Below are 22013 nucleotides of genomic sequence, written 5' to 3'. Positions count from 1 at the left end.
CAATGTTTTCCTATTACTCTGCGCAATAGCTGAGAGGTGCCAAGAGAGCAAGTGGATAGAGGAGGGTGAAATTTGAGGCCAACTTTAAAATGGGATTCACCCAAGACGTTTGTCTGATGTTGAGGCCAAAATGCCCGAGAGAGCACAGTTCTGGCATTGGTGAGGAAAATTGAATAAATATCGACAGAAAAAAAAAGAAAACCAAAATCGGGGATTATTAGGTGATCCTTATTGAAAACTACAATCATGTAATCAATGACCATTTTCAATTTTCCTTTGGATTTACTGACAGGTATACAGTATTAATTTACTATTTTGCTGGGGTTGATGAACTGCCCCAAGTAACGTGAATAATCAGTCCCAAGTAATCAGTCATTTAGGAAAGTGGAACAAAGGTTTTTCAGAGAAGCAGAAATGACATTTATATAAAGCGCATTCAAACAAGGACACCAGCAGGAGAAATACCAGCTTCCAAGAGGATGCAAGCAGAAGGATACCAGCTTCCAAGAGGATGCCAGCAGGAGGATACCAGCTTCCAAAAGGATGCCAGCAGGAGGATACCAGCTTCCAAGAGGATGCAAGCAGAAGGATACCAGCTTCCAAGAGGATGCCAGCAGGAGGATACCAGCTTCCAAGAGGATGCAAGCAGAAGGATACCAGCTTCCAAGAGGATGCCAGCAGGAGGATACCAGCTTCCAAGAGGATGCCAGCAGGAGGATACCAGCTTCCAAAACGATGCCAGCAGGAGGATACCAGCTTCCAAGAGGATGCCAGCAGGAAGATACCAGCTTCCAAAAGGATGCCAGCAGGAGGATACCAGCTTCCAAGAGGATGCAAGCAGGAGGATACCAGCTTCCAAAAGGATGCCAGCAGGAGGATACCAGCTTCCAAGAGGATGCAAGCAGGAGGATACCAGCTTCCAAGAGGATGCAAGCAGGAGGATACCAGCTTCCAAGAGGATGCCAGCAGGAGGATACCAGCTTCCAAGAGGATGCCAGCAGGAGGATACCAGCTTCCAAGAGGATGCCAGCAGGAGGATACCAGCTTCCAAGAGGATGCAAGCAGAAGGATACCAGCTTCCAAGAGGATGCCAGCAGGAGGATACCAGCTTCCAAGAGGATGCAAGCAGAAGGATACCAGCTTCCAAGAGGATGCCAGCAGGAGGATACCAGCTTCCAAGAGGATGCAAGCAGGATACCAGCTTCCAAGAGGATGCAAGCAGAAGGATACCAGCTTCCAAGAGGATGCCAGCAGGAGGATACCAGCTTCCAAGAGGATGCAAGCAGAAGGATACCAGCTTCCAAGAGGATGCCAGCAGGAGGATACCAGCTTCCAAGAGGATGCCAGCAGGAGGATATCAGCTTCCAAGAGGATGCAAGCAGAAGGATACCAGCTTCCAAGAGGATGCCAGCAGGAGGATACCAGCTTCCAAGAGGATGCCAGCAGGAGGATACCAGCTTCCAAGAGGATGCCAGCAGGAGGATACCAGCTTCCAAAAGGATGCCAGCAGGAGGATACCAGCTTCCAAGAGGATGCCAGCAGGAAGATACCAGCTTCCAAAACGATGCCAGCAGGAGGATACCAGCTTCCAAGAGGATGCAAGCAGGAGGATACCAGCTTCCAAAAGGATGCCAGCAGGAGGATACCAGCTTCCAAGAGGATGCAAGCAGGAGGATACCAGCTTCCAAGAGGATGCAAGCAGGAGGATACCAGCTTCCAAGAGGATGCCAGCAGGAGGATACCAGCTTCCAAAAGGATGCAAGCGGGAGGATACCAGCTTCCAAGAGGATGCCAGCAGGAGGATACCAGCTTCCAAAAGGATGCCAGCAGGAGGATACCAGCTTCCAAGAGGATGCAAGCGGGAGGATACCAGCTTCCAAGAGGATGCCAGCAGGAGGATACCAGCTTCCAAAAGGATGCCAGCAGGAGGATACCAGCTTCCAAGAGGATGCAAGCAGGAGGCTACCACCTTCCAAAAGGATGCCAGCAGGAGGATACCAGCTTCCAAAAGGATGCCAGCAGGAGGATACCAGCAGGAGAAATACCAGCTTCCAAGAGGATGCAAGCAGGAGGATACCAGCTTCCAAGAGGATGCCAGCAGGATGATACCAGCTTCCAAATGGATGCGAGCAGGAGGATACCAGCTTCCAAGAGGATGCCAGCAGGAGGCTACCAGCTTCCAAGAGGATGCCAGCAGGAGGATACCAGCTTCCAAAAGGATGCCAGCAGGAGGATACCAGCTTCCAAAAGGATGCCAGCAGGAGAATACCAACTTCCAAAAGGATGCCAGCAGGAGGATACCAGCTTCCAAAAGGATGCGACCAGGAGGATACCAGCTTCCAAGAGGATGCCAGCAGGAGGATACCAGCTTCCAAAAGGATGCCAGCAGGAGGACACCAGCTTCCAAGAGGATGCAAGCAGGAGGATACCAGCTTCCAAGAGGATGCCATCAGGAGGATACCAGCTTCCAAGAGGATGCCAGCAGGAGGATACCAGCTTCCAAGAGGATGCCAGCAGGAGGATACCAGCTTCAAAAAGAATGCCAGCAGGAGGATACCAGCTTCCAAAAGGATGCCAGCAGGAGGATACCAGCTTCCAAAAGGATGCCAGCAGGAGGATACCAGCTTCCAAGAGGATACAAGCAGGAGGATACCAGCTTCCAGGAGGATGCCAGCAGGAGGATACGAGCTTCCAAGAGGATGCCAGCAGGAGGATACCAGCTTCAAAAAGGATGCCAGCAGGAGGATACCAGCTTCCAAGAGGATACAAGCAGGAGGATACCAGCTTCCAGGAGGATGCCAGCAGGAGGATACGAGCTTCCAAGAGGATGCCAGCAGGAGGATACCAGCTTCAAAAAGGATGCCAGCAGGAGGATATCAGCTTCCAAGAGGATGCCAGCAGGAGGATACCAGCTTCCAAAAGGATGCCAGCAGGAGGATACCAGCTTCCAAGAGGATACAAGCAGGAGGATACCAGCTTCCAGGAGGATGCCAGCAGGAGGATACCAGCTTCCAAGAGGATGCCAGCAGGAGGATACCAGCTTCAAAAAGGATGCCAGCAGGAGGATATCAGCTTCCAAGAGGATGCCAGCAGGAGGATACGAGCTTCCAAAAGGATGCCAGCAGGAGGATACCAGCTTCCTTGGCACACCTGAGCTCCTCACCACATACAAGGCTTTCATCTGCAGCTCAATGGAATACTGTTTTCCCCTATGGGCCGGTGCTCCCGCCTCACACCTAGCTCGGCTTCACGCTGTTGAAACCAAAGCTTTCAAAATCATTGGAATCTCCCGCAATAAAGCGAACTCTGAGGGCCTTTCACTCACTCACCGCAGGCAGGTTGGTGGACTTTCTGTCTTCTACCGACTCCTCTCCGGCCTAGATACCCCAGCTCTGTCTGTGCTCTGTCCCCCAAATATTTATTCAGGATGCACAAGATCTGCCAGCAACCCTCTTCTGGTGAAACTGCCAAAATTAAGACTCACTGCTCAACTTCACTCTTCCATTCCTCTTTTCTCCCGCCTCTGGAACAAACGCCCACACTCTCTTCAATCCCACTCCTCTCTCTAGCTCTTCAAAACAGCTGTTCACCACCATCTCTTATCTCCCCCCATCCAAAACATTGATCTTTTCTACCCCCGTTAATCTACCCCAAACCCACCTCCTTCAAATTCCGTTTTCTTTCCTGAAATCTCCTGTAGTGTCCATCTTGTTTATCCCGTGTACCCTGCCCCAGCCCTCTCTCTTCCCCAGATCTCCTGATGTTCCTGTTCCCTTTTGTTGTTGTGCTTCCCTCTCTCACCCCTTCTCCCTTTTTTATGTTATATGTGTTTGCTCTTATATGAGCCTCGTCTTAGTATTTAAAAAAAATGGATAGCATCAGCTGACGTTCATTGAGGTATGTAAACCGCAGCCACCTGGGGAAGTAAGGAGACGCTGACATTCCAGGAATTAACTCTTCGCTGGAGCAAAAGAAGGAGCTGGATAAGTGGGAGGGATGATTGATACAGGGTGGAGGTGAGTCAGAGGTACATGCATCAGACTTCATCAATCAACTGTAGTTCAGCACGACTATGGGGAAGTACCTTTTGTACCCATTACCTTTTTGGTACAGGGACATGGTACCCATTACATTTTGTCAAGTGTTATTTGTATTTGGTTTGGCCTATGTTTGGTGTTCTCAATTCAGAACATAGAATGATCCTGTGATCCCCATATCCCAAAAAACAAATCTCAATATAATTGCCTGCCCAATAGACAGACCATAGACCATAGTCAGCCAGATTTCTCTGCGTTTCAGTTGAGCGTTTTTACTTTCGAGTCGATTTCCTAAATTTCATCGGGCTGGAAGGATCGCTTGGAGTGGGCATACACCACAAATAGGTATACGATGGGGAATGGCTCGACTGTTGATTTGGTGGTTTGCAGGTGGTGTCGTCTCACAAAGTACACCCTTTTTCAGCGAAAGTGTTAAGCCGGCTGTCCTAGTGTCCTGTCTGTTATCCACCGCCCCTGGAAGTGCAAAGACTACCTTTTCAATATGTCCAAAGTGTAGTTGTATTGTTTTAATATGTCAACTCTTGGGCATTCAAGGCAATATTTATGTATACACAGCTCGGCCGTGGTGAGTCCTGTCAAAAGACAAATTGTGATTCCATTTGAGAGCTGCATGGTCACGGCAGGCCCTTCTGATGTCCCAATTTGTTCCTTGCCAATTCCAACTTCCATCCCCTGTTTTTCATCTCTTCCACGGATATCAGCATCTCTGTAATATCAAGAAACCAGAACCATGCAACCTTTCGCCTTAAAAAATGGTGGACGACACAATTCTCACCTGCGTGCGCGTGCATGCATGTCAACATTCGTTTCTTGTTACGACACGACTCGCACCTGCAAACGTTGCTACATTCTCAGGCCGACGGATGCGCTGAGTTCCGAATGTTCAAGACGAGAGTCGAGTGATGGCACAAAACGAAGAATAGAATTCCATCAACCGTTTAATGAAGGGAATTGCATCTCTATCTTGCGGAGGGAGAGAGTGACATTGAGACTTCGAGACGCGTGCGCAGGAAAAAGTGCTGGAGGTTTAGGGGTCACCACCAAGGTAGACGCATCACGAGACACCAATTAAAGGTCTCCAGCCTCCCCTACCCACCACAATCCTGGCACTTCTCGCGAACGAGTTGAAGTTCATCTCGCCAATCTCGAAACCAACCAGTTCGTTAGCTCCGCCCACGCCTGGTGGCTCCTCCCCTCCGATGAGCAGACCGAGGCCGTCCGTATAAAGGATCGCGGGAAAGCTCCGTTCACGGTCGGGTGAGAGGTGTGCATTCGAGGTGTGATGATCGCCAATCTAAACAAGGTCAGGTGAGTTCTTAATTCGCTCTCAAACTTTTCTCCTGCTCCTCTGACTCCTCCACCCCCAGGACGTTCGTTCTTTAAAATGTACTTCAAGTTCTAAATTCCACGCCCTGTCTCTCTCCATCGCGTGCTTCGTGTTGCGACATTGATAAAGCACCGAAAATGGACGAAACCGGTCGAGTATAACGTGCATGGGTATTCACAAGCAAAACGGTTCAAAATCCCAATTGGAAACATCAATAGATTTCAAAGACCGGAACTCAAATGAATACCCAAGGTGACAGGTTGCACGTGACTGTAAATGGCGGGAAAAGATGGGGGGAACAAATTTACAGGGAAGACCAAACATTTGTTATCGGTGTAGACCAATTCATTCTTAGATAGTTAGTTATACATTATGCGAGAAACTTGAAAATAAATATATAAACTATCGTTGTTCATAAATACACAACAACCAATTTAGGATCGAGCAAAAGCTTTTCTGGCTTCTTAACCCCCTGGAGTCTATAAGCCGATTTTATCGGCTTCACGCATGCGCCGAAATGCCTAGAAGCCGAATGTATCGGCTCTAACCGCATTCAAATTTACCGCGCAATTACCGCCTCCTGTGCATAATATATAATAATAATAAATAATAATAATAATAATAGGAGACTCCAGAGGGTTAAGGTTAACACGATGCTTATATATACCTTCAAAATGGCGATTAGTTCTCGACACTTCTTACCATATAATGACTCACGCCAAGTTTGTGGAAGAATTGCTGAAGAACAACTTCTTGTGCCTCTTGTGGAAGAGCAAGATCCGTGGATTTCATTGTTATCTGATCCGGTGTTGTGTACATCCCGCACTCATCTGTAAGGGTTTTCAACAGAGAGAGTGTTGATCAACGGTTGATTAAAAACAAGAGAGGGAATCCTAATTGTCCACAAACGAAAGAATAACCACATATTTTGCTCGACGAAGGGCTATGGGCTGAAACGTCAACTTTGCATGCGCCTCATTTCCCACAGCGGTCAGGGTACCTTTCTTTCCCAGGTATCCAAGGACATGCCGGACCGAATCTACAGGTTAGACACCTTGCCAGCTGTCCGACAGGTAATCTGATTCCGTTTGCGGTCGAAGGCCACCTGGGTGGTCGACCATCAGGTTTTCTTTTTTTAAATTTGCTGTTCGAATTGTCCGCCGACGCAGACACTACAGCCTGAACAAAGACAGATAACTCGCCATGCACTTGGCTCGGTATTATTTTACCGCGTGTACCCTCTAAGCCGACCTCATCCCCTCCCCATCTCCCAGTTTTGGTCCCTTGTGTCTCCCAGAGCAACTTGCACTTCACCAAGACTGTCTGTGCTTTCTCCACCATCTTGGGTGCTTTATTACCCCAAGTGCGCAAAGTGAAATGCGGGGCTTAAGCAATAGGTTCACTTTATCTGTCTGTCTACAAACGTCGTCGGTTTATGATCAGAAACAACTTGATTTCAATTGAATGTTATATATTTAAATATGAATCGGAAAACGAACCTGCAGTACTTTGGCTCTGAATTTGGCAAATTGTATGGAGTCTTGTCCTCGTCGTAAATGCGCAATGAAGAGTAAGATTATTTTTTTTTAGCCTGTCTGTCAGTCAAACAAAATTGAAAATCATTCCAAACAGGAAACTTCGTTTTTCGAGATTGTACGGAACAACAGACAACAGGCAAGAATAACTAATGTAATGTGTTAAATAAGGTGGCGTAAAAGACGCTGCATCAACGGCGGACATCCTCGAAAAAAATATATAAAATTCCACAACCTTTAAAATCATTATTTAATTTCAATTTAATGATATACAGTACTTGAACACTGAAGAACACAAATCGTTTTATTGGCACTTTAAAAAACCTTCTGTTTAGTAGTACTTGGACAAAATATTACTGCATTTTACATCATCTCGACCAATGGAATTTCCCACTCGCAGACTCCACCCATGTCGTTGTTTCGCCACACTGTCTCGGGTAAGGTGTTCTATGAACTCTCTAATTGTTGCTGCTGTGAACTTCTTATTCCTTCTGACATGTGTCTCTATTCTTTCTTTGTACATTATTACATGCTTGCTTATAGCCTCATAATAATTTTCATTTTATTGTTTAACTATCAGGAGTACACGGCGTTGCGGGGGGGGGGGGGGGGAGGAGGAAGCAGAAAAGGGAGGGCTGAGGAAGGGAGTGGGGGGAGGGGAGGGGAGAGCGAAGGGAGGCAGAGATGAGGGGAGAGGGTGGGGAAAGATATACTACATATACATATTTTGGGGGAGAGAGGGTGGCTTTGACAGGCCCCTCCATTTTGGGGGAGGAGGGAAGGGAAGGGAAGGAGGAAAAATTTTCCCATGCAAAGAGTGCTTCATAACCTCAGTGTTACCTTACCTGTGTACCTCAAAACTTACCTGTGTACCTGTGTTACCTCAGTGTTACCTTTTTTGTACAGGTAAAAAAACAAATTGTAATACCCTCTGCCACCATCACCAGGTGGCGCTACATGGTACATGTGTACCCTCTAAGCCGACCTTTCCCCTTCAGTGTTTTACTCAGTGGTATTTTACAACACGCTGTTTTTCTTCCTATTTAAAAGGCTTTTCTCAATTTCCTCTCCAACTCATTCCACCTCAAAAAAAAGAAATTCAATATCTTATACGTCTCCCTCACTACATGGTCTAAATTCACATTCATTCCATCCGTCCCCCATCATTCTGAACCGGATTGCTAACTTGAAAATCACAACAAACCCATTTTGTTTTCAATGTTCGTCTTTCATTAATCATCCACTTTCTAAACTCCCCTCTTGCCCCTCCCATCCAAATCCCTCCCCTTGCACCTACACTCCTAAACTCCCCCCTTGCCCCGCCACTCTTAAACTCCCCCCCCTGCCCCTCCACTCCTGAACTCCCCCCTTGCCCTTCCACTCCTGAACTCCCCCCTTGCCTTTCCCCTCCTAAACTCCCCCCTCACTCCTCCCCTTCAAAACTCCCCCCCAACCACTCCCATTCAAATCTCCCCCCATACCATTCCTCTCCAATTCTCCCTCCTCCCCCCTCCTCCTCAAAGCTGCCTCCTCCCCACTTCGTCTCCCTTCTATCTCATACCTCCACCCCCCCCCCCAACCTTCTACTTTCCTCTGCCCCCCCTCAAACAACCCCTCACTGTGCCTCATCCCTTCACCTTCAAACCTTTCATTCTCCTCATCCTTCCCTTTCTTGGAACTCTTCTGCAATCGCTGACACACTAACAACTGCTCTCCCTACCTCCCCCTCTCATCCTTCATCTTACCCTACTTCTCCCCTCCCCTGTACCCGATGCTCCCCCTCTCTCTTCATTAACGGTATGGACCTCAAACATCCGGGGCCTTCGCTCAAACCTGACTGATCTCTCCATACAGGTTGCTTCTGACAATCCAGACTTGATCTGCTTAACAGAGACTTTCCTCCTTCAAGATGTCTCTGATTCCTTAATATCTCTGCCTGGTTACTCCCTCCTCCGGTATGATAGACCTGAGCCTCGGCCTGGTGGTGGGGTGGCTATCTTTATCAAAAACTCTCTTCCTCACTCTCCTTGCACTGCCCTCTCTCCTCCTCACCCCCAGGAGTACCTCTGGCTACGGCTTCCTCTCCGCTCCCACCTTTTGTTCATATGTGTTCTGTACCATCCCCCAAACAGTGATGACTCCATCTACATTTCACTGTCTGACAACATGGACCAACTTCTATCCACTCATCCCAACTCTCTCTTCCTCATATGTGGTGACTTCAATTGTCATCATGCCACCTGGTTGGGTGTGGGTTCCTCTCTCACCAGTCATGGCACCTCAGCAAAGGACTTCTGTGACTCACTGGGATTGACACAATCTGTCAATTTCCCGACCCGGATCTCAGCCAATGGAGTATCTTATCTTCTAGACTTGATTATGACTAACTTCCCTGCTAATGTCTGCTGCTCTTCTTCTGCTCCAATCGGTTCTTCTGATCATGTGCTTGTCAAAGTGGACATCTCTCTGGCCATTCTCAGAGAGCCTCCTCAGCGTCGACGAGTCTGGCATTTCACTCAGGCTGACTGGGACGGTCTTCAAGCAGCCATCAATCGTCTGGATTGGTCTCCCATCTCCACTGCCTCTGACATCAATTCTTCCTGGGAATTCTTCCAAAGCAAACTGATCTCTCTCATGCACAGATTTATCCCATCTCGCCTTCAGTTGTCTTACCCTTCCTCCCGTCCATGGTACACTGAATCTTGTGGTGAGGCAGTTGCCCTGAAACAACTTGCCTTTGCCTCTTGGAAGGCTAATCCAACTGAAGGAAATCTCAGTTCCTTCCACCAAGCTCGGAACAAGTGTGTGTCTACCCTCAGGAGTGCCAGGAAGCACTATCTCTCCTCACTCAAGAATGAACTCTCAAACCTGTCTCCTTCCTCCAAATCCTGGTGGCGTCTGGTCAAATCCGTTTCTGGTGTTTGTTCCCCCTCCATCCCCTCCCTTACCTCAAATGGCCACACAGTTGACATCGCACGTGACAAAGCCGAATGCCTCAACTCTGTGTTTGCCTCAAAATCCTTAGTCCCAAACCCATCTCTCTCTGTTCCCACCTTTCCCAGTCGAACCAAACTGCTCCTGGACTCTGTGACCTTCTCTCCTGACAAGGTGGAGGAGTTTTTGTCAAACCTCGACTCTGATTCTACAACTGGACCAGATGGCATCAGCCCACGGGTCCTAAAATCCTGCTCTGCCGCTCTATCTCACCCTCTCTCTGTTCTTTTCACCCTATCTTTTGCTCAAGGTCATCTGCCAGCATCCTGGAAATCAGCAAACATTACCGCTTTACACAAAAAAGGTGCAAAAACAGATCCTTGCAACTACAGACCAATCAGCCTGCTCCCAATTATCAGCAAAGTCATGGAATCCATCATTGCTTCGGATATGAAATCTTTCCTCTTCTCCAATGGCTTGATCTCTGATCATCAATTTGGTTTCAGACCAGGTCACTCTACTCTGGACATGCTGCTTCTGCTGTCTCAACAATGGATGGAGGTCCTCAATGCCAAACAGGAAATCAGAGCTGTCTCCCTTGACATATCACGTGCCTTCGATACGGTCTGGCACCCAGCTCTGCTCACCAAACTCTCCTCCTATGGTATCCATGGAAATCTCCATGCATGGCTTGCGGACTTCCTCTCTGGTCGTAGTCAACGTGTGGCCCTGAATGGATTTCTCTCATCTCCCCTTCCCGTTCAGGCTGGAGTTCCCCAAGGCAGTGTGCTGGGCCCTGTGCTTTTTCTGGTCTTTATCAATGATCTCTCCGACTCTCTGGAAAATCCTCTGTATCTCTTTGCTGATGACTCCACTCTCTGCCGCTCCAATTCCTCTTCCCTCAGATCGGCAGTCTGCAGCCTCCTCACTCTCTGAAGACCTGGACAAAATCACAGACTGGTCAAACATGTGGAACATGTCTTTCAATCCTGACAAATCTCACTCTCTTACTATGTCTCTCCGAAAAGATCGACTGGACAACCCTCCCATCTACTTTCTCAACAATCCTCTCCAAGAAGTTCTGTCGCTCAAGCTTTTGGGTCTCACCATCTGCCATGATCTTTCTTGGGAAAACCACATTTCCAAGCTGGCCTCCAAAGCCAGTCGCCGACTGGGCATCCTCCGTCGTGCGAAGTCCTTCCTAGGCACACCTGCGCTCCTCACCACATACAAGGCTTTCATCCGCAGCTCAATGGAATACTGTTCTCCCCTATGGGCTGGTGCTCCTGCCTCACACCTGGCTCGGCTTCACGCTGTTGAATCCAAAGCTTTCAGAATCATTGGAATCTCCCGCGATGAAGCTATCTCTGAGGGCCTTTCACTCACTCACCGCAGGCAGTTAGGTGGTCTTTCTGTCTTCTACCGACTCCTCTCCGGCCTTGCTCCCCCAGCTCTCTCTGTGCTCTGTCCCCCAAATATTCCTACAGGTCGCACAAGATCTGCCAGCCACCCTCTGATGGTTAAACTGCCGAAATCTCGGCTCTCTGCTCACCTTCACTCTTTCATTCCTCTTTTCTCCCGCCTCTGGAACAAACTCCCACACTCACTTCAATCACACTCCTCCCTCCAGGTCTTCAAAACAGCTGTTCACCACCATCTCTTATCTTCCCCCATCCAAAACCTTGATCTTTTCTACCCCCACTAATTCACCCCAGATCCACCTTGTTTGAAATTCCAACTTCTTTCCTGGAAGTCTTGGCAGTGTCCATATGTTTTATACCTCTCCCACCCCCCCCCACCCCCCCCCCCCTTCCCATGCCTCCCCCCCCAAAGCCCTCTCCCTCCCACAGTTCTCTCGATGTCTCCATGTCTCTCGGTCCCTGCTCTCAAATGTTGTGTTTGTGTCCTTCCCCCTCTCTCCCCATCTTGTCTACCGCTCCCGATGTTATTTGTTTTGTGTGTCTGTTTGTCTTTCTGTGTGATTAATGTTCGCTCTTTCACGAGCCTCGATCTTGTATACAAAAAAACAAAAAAAAAAACAAAAAAAAAAAACACATTTACATAGAGAATTTACGCCCCTCTCCCGGTTCCCCACATCCCCAAATGAGGCCACGGCCACATAGCCTATGTTACCCCCAAGACAAAGTTGTATTTGTATTTGTATCCTGAGTAAAGTATAAAACTAAAAGTGTTTATAGCTGGAGTACCCAGCGTTGCTCAAGTGAAAAATAAACATTAACATATTTGAAATGAGGGGCAAATATAATGGAAAAGCAATTGCATCCAAATCAGAATCCATCACAAATGCCAAATCATCATTATACCTTTTCGTTGAATATATGCTGATGAATGTGCCGTTGATCACGTTTCTGAGTTAAGTATGATGACGTTCAGGAAGAAGAAGAAGAAGCCTTACACCCAACTTTGCCCGCTTCCGAAATTGTTTTATTATTTGTGTTCAAATGTTTGGTGATTGTTTTGTATTTATTTATGCGAATGTGTACTTGTATATAACTCATTAATCAAAAAGGCTTAGGCACTATAGAGCGATTTTATTTAATTTTTTTTTAATCCAAAAAAAGGAACTTTTTTTTTTTTGCCTAAAACACTCCCAAGCAGTCACTGATGAACCTCTGAAAGTTTGACGAAGATCCGTTCAGCCATCTGAGAAAAATGGCGACACAGACACACAGACCAACGGCTCTTACGTATGTAGTAGATTTTACATCAGCAGCAGCAGGATGCTCCTCCGTCTCCCCCATTACCAATACCTGTATACATACCTGCTCCTTCTACTTTTTTGTTCAACATACCGAACATTTTTTATTTATTTGGAATTCCCTGTTTTACCGTCGTCCAAAGAGCTGTCTGGTGTAGACATGCAGGATAACCAGGATCGAGGAGGTAATGTGGAGATATCTTGGTAAAGACAACATAGAAAATTTATGTATTTTGTGCAGAAAGCTAAGCCAAAACATGTATCACTGTACCCCGAGTAAAGTATAAAACCCGAGTCTCTTAGGAAGAGACTATCCAGCTCTCTGGTTCTACTTGCACATCCACATTTCAAACAAATAATTCGCAGGGAAGTAATTTTAGGAAATTCTCTCTGTTCATTTATTTCTTTTTCTCCGATTGATATACACAGAATATTTCTGTTGTTGATGAACCTGAACGATCCCGTCTGGAAGGTTGAGTGACGTGGCCTTGCTCAGGCACGTGGCTGGCTCTCTCTCACAACCTCGGGGCCATCCAATCAACTTGCCCAAACTTACTTAACGTTCCCTGGCATTTTAAAAGGAACGGAATGTATACTATCCGGGTGCATACCTAGACTTTCATACCACGATGCATATATAGAGGGTGTTCCAAAAAAGATCCAGACAACTTTGGTTGTTAATATATTTCGAACCACAAATGATACAACAATACCCTTTGGTTTATATGATACAAAAACCCATAAAGTTTTGTGCACACCATCAATACACTTCAACGTGAGCTACATTTGTTGTTCGCAAGACATCAAGACGGTACACGAGTTCTTGCCATGTTCGGCTCAGCATGTTTGCGTCCAACAGTGCGCGCATGTAGCTGTGATCTGAGAATGAAGATGCAGCAGGTTTGCCGCCTTGGTGTTGTAGACATCTTTGACATATCCCCACAGAAAAAAAAATCAAGTGTGGTTATGTCTGGTGATTGTGCGGGCAAGGCGGTTGGTCTGTCTCGGCCAATCCAGCGACCTGGAAATTTTTCATTCAGGACAGCTCGACGACTAAAGCCCAATGAGGGGGAGTGCCATCCTGTTGAAAAATGATATCGGGTTGCAGGTCTTGAATCTGTGGGATGGCGAATCCTTCCAATATTTTCATGTAGTGCTGAGGTCACTGTATCTATGTATCATCCACAAAGAAAAACGGACCCACCAAACGGTCATGCAGAAGGTCACACCACACATTGAACTTTGAATGGTTGCATATGTGTTCAATGACCAAGTCGGGATTTTCAGAGTCCCAGATCCTCACTTTGCGCCGGTTGACCTTCCCCGATACATGAAAGCAAGCTTCGTCTGTGACCTTTTTCAGGTAATCTTCGTCATCCTCTATGCGACTGAGCATTTCCAAGGCAAACGCCCTGCATTTGGGTCCATCATTTCGTTTCAGTTCCTGCAGAATCTGCACCTTATAAGCTTAAAGCTTCAGTCTTTTATGCAAAATCCTGTGTACAGTGGCGGTTGGTAGTCCCAGTTCTCTGGACGCACGTCGGATTGATTTTCTGGGACTTTGTTGAAATGATTCACACACTCGTTCAACATCTGCTGCATTTGTGCCTGGTCGACCTGTACTTTTCTGTTTCTGACAACTTCCATTCTCCTTAAACCCCTTGTACCACTCTCTGATCCTAGTCTGTGATTGCAAATTCCTTCCATACCTTGTATGGAAATTACGCTCTCCTTGCGTGTCGGATTTCGTCTCGATGAACCATTCGACACACTGAGCTTGCTCCTGTGGAGCCGCTATTTTCCTTTACATTAAACCACCAGACCGGAAAATAAAGAAAACTTTATGAGTTTCTGTATCATATAAAATAAAGGGTATTGTTGTATCAGTTGTGGTACTAAATATATTAACATGTAAAGTTATCCAGGTCTTTTTGGAACAACCTGTATATCGACCGAAGATATCTTTTTTGGGGGGGGAAGGGAGGGTAAGTACTATTCGTTGATAAATCTCAGACAATGGTGTGCATTAGTAGCCAACTTACCTTCGGAGCTATCTAACTGAGGTTCAATTTAAAGGCCGAAGGATCGGTGGTTTTCAGGCAGGATATTACATCCCAAAGTGTACACCATTCAGGTGCATGTTAAAGTTGATGCTCTGTCTAGTTGGTTGTATTGACATTTCAACAATTAAACTGGGTGTCCCTTCTGCCAGCATTAGTTGGTGTATGTTAACGATCCAACGGAGACCTTCGTGAAGACTCGGCGAGCTGTTGCAGGCACCATGAACAGATAAAACAATTCATACCTTAGACTACACCTGTGAAGGCAATGGCAAACCACCCAGTGTAATCGTTAGCACGGGCAACACGAACCCTTCCTTCTGACAGAACATCAGAAACGAAATAATCTGTATAAGGATACATTTATTTATTTATTTACATCATTCAAAGCAAGCTGAACTCCTATATCTCACTACATATCCTTACTTTGGAACCACATGCATTTTTCAAATATACTTGTGGCTTTTGACTTCTTGTGGTTAAAGAAATGTGATATTCCATTTATCTTATATTTTTGAAGGATATTCAGATTACATGAGTTGCACAATTTCATTAGTCCAATGTATTATTAACCCGATTTGGCATTCCCATCTGAACACACACCTTATGGGGTCGCATCCCAGCTTGAAAATGTCTGTGTTGGTTGTTTTATTGTCTTTTAATGTCCTTGTCATTCATGTAAAAGTACACCAATGCCTCCTAATGTTCTTGTATCACATGTGATATATCACACATGTGTGCGTACATGCTTGAGAAATCTCAATTCTCAAAATTAAGTGCAGTACTCATAAAGTGAGGATTTCATGATTCCTGTGCAATACTCAACCCTTTATATTAGTTGATTTGCATACATTTCAATTGTATATCGTGACTTTTGTTTCTTGGATGAAAACAGACATCGCTGGCAGGTATACAGACTCAGAGCAGATATACAGACTCAGAGCAGATACACAGACTCAGAGCAGATACACAGACTCAGAGCAGATACACAGACTCAGAGCAGATACACAGACTCAGAGCAGATACACAGACTCAGAGCAGATACACAGACTCAGAGCAGGTATACAGACTCAGAGCAGATATACAGACTCAGAGCAGGTATACAGCCTCAGAGCAGGTATACAGCCTCAGAGCAGGTATACAGCCTCAGAGCAGATATACAGACTCAGAGCAGGTATACAGACTCAGAGCAGGTATACAGCCTCAGAGCCTATATACAGACTCAGAGCATATATACAGACTCAGAGCAGATACACAGACTCAGAGCAGATACACAGACTCAGAGCAGATACACAGACTCAGAGCAGATACACAGACTCAGAGCAGGTATACAGACTCAGAGCAGATATACAGACTCAGAGCAGATACACAGACTCAGAGCAGGTATACAGACTCAGAGCAGATATACAGACTCAGAGCAGGTATACAGCCTCAGAGCAGGTATACAGACTCAGAGCAGATATACAGACTCAGAGCAGGTATACAGCCTCAGAGCAGATATACAGACTCAGAGCAGGTATACAGACTCAGAGCAGGTATACAGACTCAGAGCAGGTATACAGACTCAGAGCAGGTATACAGCCTCAGAGCATGTATACAGACTCAGAGCAGGTATACAGACTCAGAGCAGGTATACAGACTCAGAGCATATATACAGACTCAGAGCAGATATATAGACTCAGAGCAGGTATACAGACTCAGCAGAGATACAGATTCAGAGCAGATATACAGACTCAGAGCAGATATACAGACTCAGTGCAGTTATATATCCTCAGAGCAGGTATACAGACTCAGAGCAGGTATACAGACTCAGAGCAGATATACAGACTCAGAGCAGATATACAGACTCAGAGCAGATATACAGACTCAGAGCAGATATACAGACTCAGAGCAGATATACAGACTCAGATAAGATATACAGACTCAGATAAGATATACAGACTCAGAGCAGATATACAGACTCAGAGCAGATATACAGACTCAGAGCAGATATACAGACTCAGAGCAGATATAGACTCAGAGCAGATATACAGACTCAGAGCAGATATACAGACTCAGTGCAGGTATATATCCTCAGAGCAGATATACAGACTCAGAGCAGATAAACACACTCAGAGCAGGTATACAGACTCAGAGCAGGTATACAGCCTCAGAGCAGGTATACAGCCTCAGAGCAGGTATACAGCCTCAGAGCAGATATACAGACTCAGAGCAGATATACAGACTCAGAGCAGATATACAGACTCAGAGCAGATATACAGACTCAGAGCAGATATACAGACTCAGAGCAAATATACAGACTCAGAGCAGATATACAGACTCAGAGCAGATATACAGACTCAGAGCAGATGTATAGCCTCAGAGCAGATATACACACTCAGAGCAGGTATATAGCCTCAGAGCAGATATACAGACTCAGAGCAGGTATCTAGCCTCAGAGCAGGTATATAGCCTCAGAGCAGGTATATAGCCTCAGAGCAGGTATACATAAATAAAAAAAATAGACTCAGACCGACTGCTCCACTGAATTGTATTTTTCTAGTTACAATGACTGTGATACAACTTTATAATCTGGAAGAAACTGCCTCCTTGGTACTAATTCAAAATAACATGATACTTAATTTCATTCTTCAAATCAAAGTGTGAAGTTCTAATTTCATGGTCTATGCCTCGACGTGTGGTTTGTGTGTGTCCTCACGGCAATAGCACATTTAATTGGCACTCCCAAAAATATATTTTGTGTAAGTTTACCGCGAATGACAACAATAATGTGATAATGCTTAAACAATAACGTCTTAACAGAAACATGACTTTGTTCAAAATATGATTAACTCAAACTGCACTCGGTGGATCGCGCACCTCCGCCAGGCTGAACGGTTTATGTTTTGTATCCCACTGATAGGCCGGATCTGGATTCGGACCAGAAGCAAAATCGAATCGGCTTGTTATTGTCACCTAGCCAACGTATCCACCTGGTTTTGTCATAACTCGTCCACAACCTTTTGAGATACCGTGATATGTATCGCTTTTGGCCAGATCTCTCAATGGTGAAGAATGATTTAAAATAAATTCTTGTATCTGGATCCGGATTCGGATCTTCACCAAAATCAAATCGATTTGTCCTTGTTACACACACAACCTGTCCCCCAAGTTTCATCCGAATCTGTCTACCGCTCTTTCAGATATCCTGCTTACAGACAAACAGACAGCGATAAAACATTACCTCCGTCCACGCCAGGGGCCTTTGAGCCTGCAGTCTCACCCCGGCTTGGCTTAAATGGGGCAAGTAATAACACCCCAGTCAACAACCATTTTTAACTGCACCACCTAAGGTGGGCGGAGCTTATGTTTTCACCCCTGTCTGTTTGTCTGTGAACAGGATATCTCCAAAAGTTGCAGACGGATTCGGACAAAATTTGGTGGAGTGGTTGGGTTTGAGACAACGACTAAATGATTAGATTTTGGTGAAGTTCCGGATCTGATTTAAAATTTTTTACATCATTCTTCACCATTGAGAGACAGGCCAATAACTATATATAAACCACTAGGGAGGTACCAGTGCTACGCACAGGTGCGGGGGGAGGATGGGGGGGGGGGGCGCGAAAGGAAACAGACAATACGGAAACAGTGAATACTAAACCATGGAACCAATAAATTCCACATTCCTGTGCCACCTTCAGTCGCACGTCAGACATGGACAGCACTTTCGTGAAAGACTTGGGTAAGAAAACGGCAAATGGGGAACCATGAACCAATAAACTCCACATTCCTGTGCCACCTGTAGTCGAACATCAAGCAAGGAAAGCAGGTTCGTGAAGGACTTGCACAAAAAACGTACCCGTTTGAAAGGTTCTATATCCAGTCAATGGTGAATCTGCAAATGGTGATCTGCGAATGTCACAGTTAGAAAGTAGAAACCCTCAAGTCATTTCCTCATTAATTTGACCTCAATATCTCCATTTTCATTCCAAACAGCATAACTCCAATTACAAATTAAATAGCATTAATATAAAAAATAAACTTTTACCAACACCAATGACGTAAACAAATATTTAAATCCGTGCTGACGTTACCTCCGGATATGGAGCAGTTCCGTACGTTTGAAATTCAAAATCATAATTGTATTCACTCAATTCCAAACAGCATAACTCCAATCATAAATTGATACTATAACAAAATACTGTGTTAAATGACGATGGTATTGAGATCTTATCAAACCAGCCCATTGTCATCATGTGTTTGTTCACTTCCAGATTCGGGGCAGGTTTGTATTGAGTTAATTTCAAAATCATAATTTTATTGAGGAATTTATGAAACCTCCTACCTACCTCACAACACACAATCTATCTATAATTCCAGTAATCTCTGTACGTCTGTACGTTTGTACGTCTGTACGTTTGTCTGTGACCGCTGTTTCTCGACAACCACGGGTCCGATATACTTTTAACTTGCCAGGTATATTGCTGGGGACCCGAGGATGTGCCTTTTCAAGGTTTCATATTAATCGGACAATTACTTACCGAGCTATGTCCAAAAAACGATTCAACCAATCAGAGAGCAGCGAACGATCGCGTGTGCCGAACGTGGAGGACACACTCTGCCTCGGATGGCACATTTGAGAGCGTATTCATTTATTTCACGTTTGCAAACTATGTTGGCGTTAAACTATGTTTTAAAACTAATAAAACCGAATTTGCGATTCATTCGCTTTCCTGCGCGTTTGTGCACGCGATGGCGATTTCTTTACCAAACTCCGGAAGCCGTTCGCTTTGGACCAAACCATTGCATGTAAATAGAGGGGGGGGATTGTCACCGTACTCGCAAGCCGTTCGCTTTGGACCAAACCATTGCATGTAAATAGAGGGGGGGGATTGTCACCGTACTCGCAAGCCGTTCGCTTTGGACCAAACCATTTCATGTAAATAGAGGGGGGGGATATAATTTTAGATATAGATATAGTACGGGCAATGCCCTAGTATATTTAATTCTGATAACATGTGAATGCATGTGCGTGCACATGGGAAATACAGTCTGAAATGTGTAATTACACCTAATGTAAAATGTGACATCAAGAGCTCAAATCCTCTCCCTCCCCGCCCCCATCCCTGCCACATCATGCACACTGCACAGGGGAGAGGTTCACACATCGGGGAGAGCATCACGCAGGGGAGAGGAGGAGAGGATCACGCAGGGGAGATGGGGAGAGGATCACGCAGGGGAAATGGGGAGAGGATCACGCAGGGGAGATGGGGAGAGGATCACGCAGGGGAGATGGGGAGAGGATCGCGCAGGGGAGATGGGGAGAGGATCACGCAGGAGAGATGGGGAGAGGATCACGCAGGGGAGATGGGGAGAAGATCACGCAGGGGAGAGGAAGAAAGGATCACGCAGGGGAGATGGGGAGAGGATCACGCAGGGGAGATGGTGAGAGGATCACGCAGGGGAGATGGGGAGAGGATCACGCAGGGGAGATGGGGAGAGGATCACGCAGGGGAGATGGGGAGAGGATCACGCAGGGGAGATGGGGAGAGGATCACGCAGGGGAGATGGGGAGAGGATCACGCAGGGGAGATGGGGAGAGGATCACGCAGGGGAGAGGATCACGCAGGGGAGAGGATCACGCAGGGGAGAGGAAGAGAGGATCACGCAGGGGAGAGGAGGAGAGGATCACGCAGGGGAGAGGAGGAGAGGATCACGCAGTGGGGAGCGGCTCACGCGCAGGGGAGCGGCTCACGGACAGGGGAGCGGCTCACGCACAGGGGAGCGGCTCACACACAGGGGAGCGGATCACACACAGGAGAGGGGGAGAGGATCACAATGTTCATTGGTGGTCCCGTTCTGTTCCCTCGTTCCTTTATTAATTTTGGAAATGACAGTTACAAATTACCCTCATGCAACTCATTGAGACAGCGCTGACATAAAGAAGCAGGAATGACCACCCTCATGCCCCACATTACACAACTTTGAGCTAGAGACAGCTCAGACACATGCGACACGTATGGAGCATATTCTGACGTCGAGAGCAACTCGCACCAAGAACCTGACAAAACAACGTGCTCAACACGTGACAGCACGGGATCACGATGAATGGCAGCGGCCACTTCCGCAGCAATTACCGGATCAGATAAAATCTGTTCCAACATGAACACGACCTCATCTGCAGGTTCGGCACCGGCCTTTGGAAAATGAAGCTCTGCCCCTCTCCCCATGTGCAGAGTACTTAATAATTGCAACTTTTTATTGTGACTACGTCTAAAGAATGAAACATTCCGACCTATATAAAGAATACAGCTCAAATGGAAAAGTCCCTGAGAAAAAAAGGCTCATGGGCGGTGTATAAGATCATTACATTACACCCTTCTGTCCGACGAAAACCAAAATTACTCTTTTCGTTACAGAGTACAAAATGACATTTTTTAAATTAAAGATTTCAAATAAACTTATTTAAAGTGTATGTGCACATAACTTAGGAAACAAGAACGAAAAAATATCTCGGCAATTTCCCGTCTGTTATTTATTTATTTCATATTTGTGAATTACATGTTGACGCACACGTGAAATGGAGTTTGTTTATTAATCTTGGACGTGAACACGATTCAGCCTTGAAAACTCGTGCGAAAACAAAAAAGTTTTTTTTTTTTAAATAAAGATTTCACGATTTTATTTCCGATTCTTGACTCGGACATACACTATGAAAACACATTTTCTTTGGGCGGTGTATAATTACGCCGAAAGAAACAGGCATTACCTGGTCAGTCTCCTTTGCATGAGTTGTAATCAAAATGTACCTTTGTTTCTTCAAAAAGTAATTTATGATCGAAGACATGTTGATTCAGCCTTAAAATGGACATCAGAGGTCTATGGAGCCTCAGAGATATGCGAGGAAAACAAAATGGTGGAAATGTGTTTTTGAAGCCTGTACCAGAATTGGTGCAGCCACTCTCTCAACGGAGGCGGCCACACACACACAGACTCACGTTTTATTTCCTAGAGCTATACACTATGAAACCACATCTTCTTTGGGTGGTGTATAATCGCTACGAATGAAATAGGAGGCATTACCTGGTTTACTTTGCATGAGTTGTAATCAAAATGTACCTTTGTTTCTTCAAACAGTAATTTATGATCGAAGACATGTTGATTCAGTCTTAAAATGGACATCAGAGGCCTATCAGAGGTCTATGGAGTCTCAGAGATATGCGAGGAAAACAAAATGGTGGGAATGTGTTTTTGAAGCCCCTCCTAGAATGGGTGGAGCTACTCCCTCAACGGAGGAGGCCACACCCACGGACAGACAGACAGACTGATCACCTTAGCAGAATTATAATATACGAGTAGATTATCTCAAAAGTTGTGGACAGATTTGGACGAAACCTGGTG

At 45.9% G+C, this 22013-nt stretch overlaps 1 protein-coding gene across 3 annotated transcripts in view; it reads left to right on the top strand.

Moving 5' to 3' along the window:
• Positions 1–5107: 5107 nt before the first annotated feature.
• The window catches only part of LOC137432966 (uncharacterized), a 28378-nt gene continuing 11472 nt past the window's right edge, over positions 5108–22013 (top strand). The window contains exons 1-2 of one of the 3 annotated variants that reach the window (XM_078783779.1): positions 5108–5366; positions 12474–12562. Coding sequence is in view for 1 of the 3 variants with exons in the window: in XM_078783777.1 (XP_078639903.1) it covers positions 5341–5361 (21 nt within the window). In the remaining 2 variants the exon portion in view is untranslated. The remainder of the gene's footprint in view (positions 5367–12473; positions 12563–22013) is intronic. The other 2 variants (XM_078783777.1, XM_078783778.1) reach the window with 2 other exon arrangements.

This window comes from Myxine glutinosa, chromosome 8 (assembly GCF_964187855.1).
Source record: "Myxine glutinosa chromosome 8, kmMyxGlut1.1, whole genome shotgun sequence".
In the NCBI taxonomy this organism is placed as follows: domain Eukaryota; kingdom Metazoa; phylum Chordata; class Myxini; order Myxiniformes; family Myxinidae; genus Myxine; species Myxine glutinosa.
Note: the sequence above shows the minus strand (reverse complement) of the source record. Positions and strands in the feature narration are given on the sequence as shown.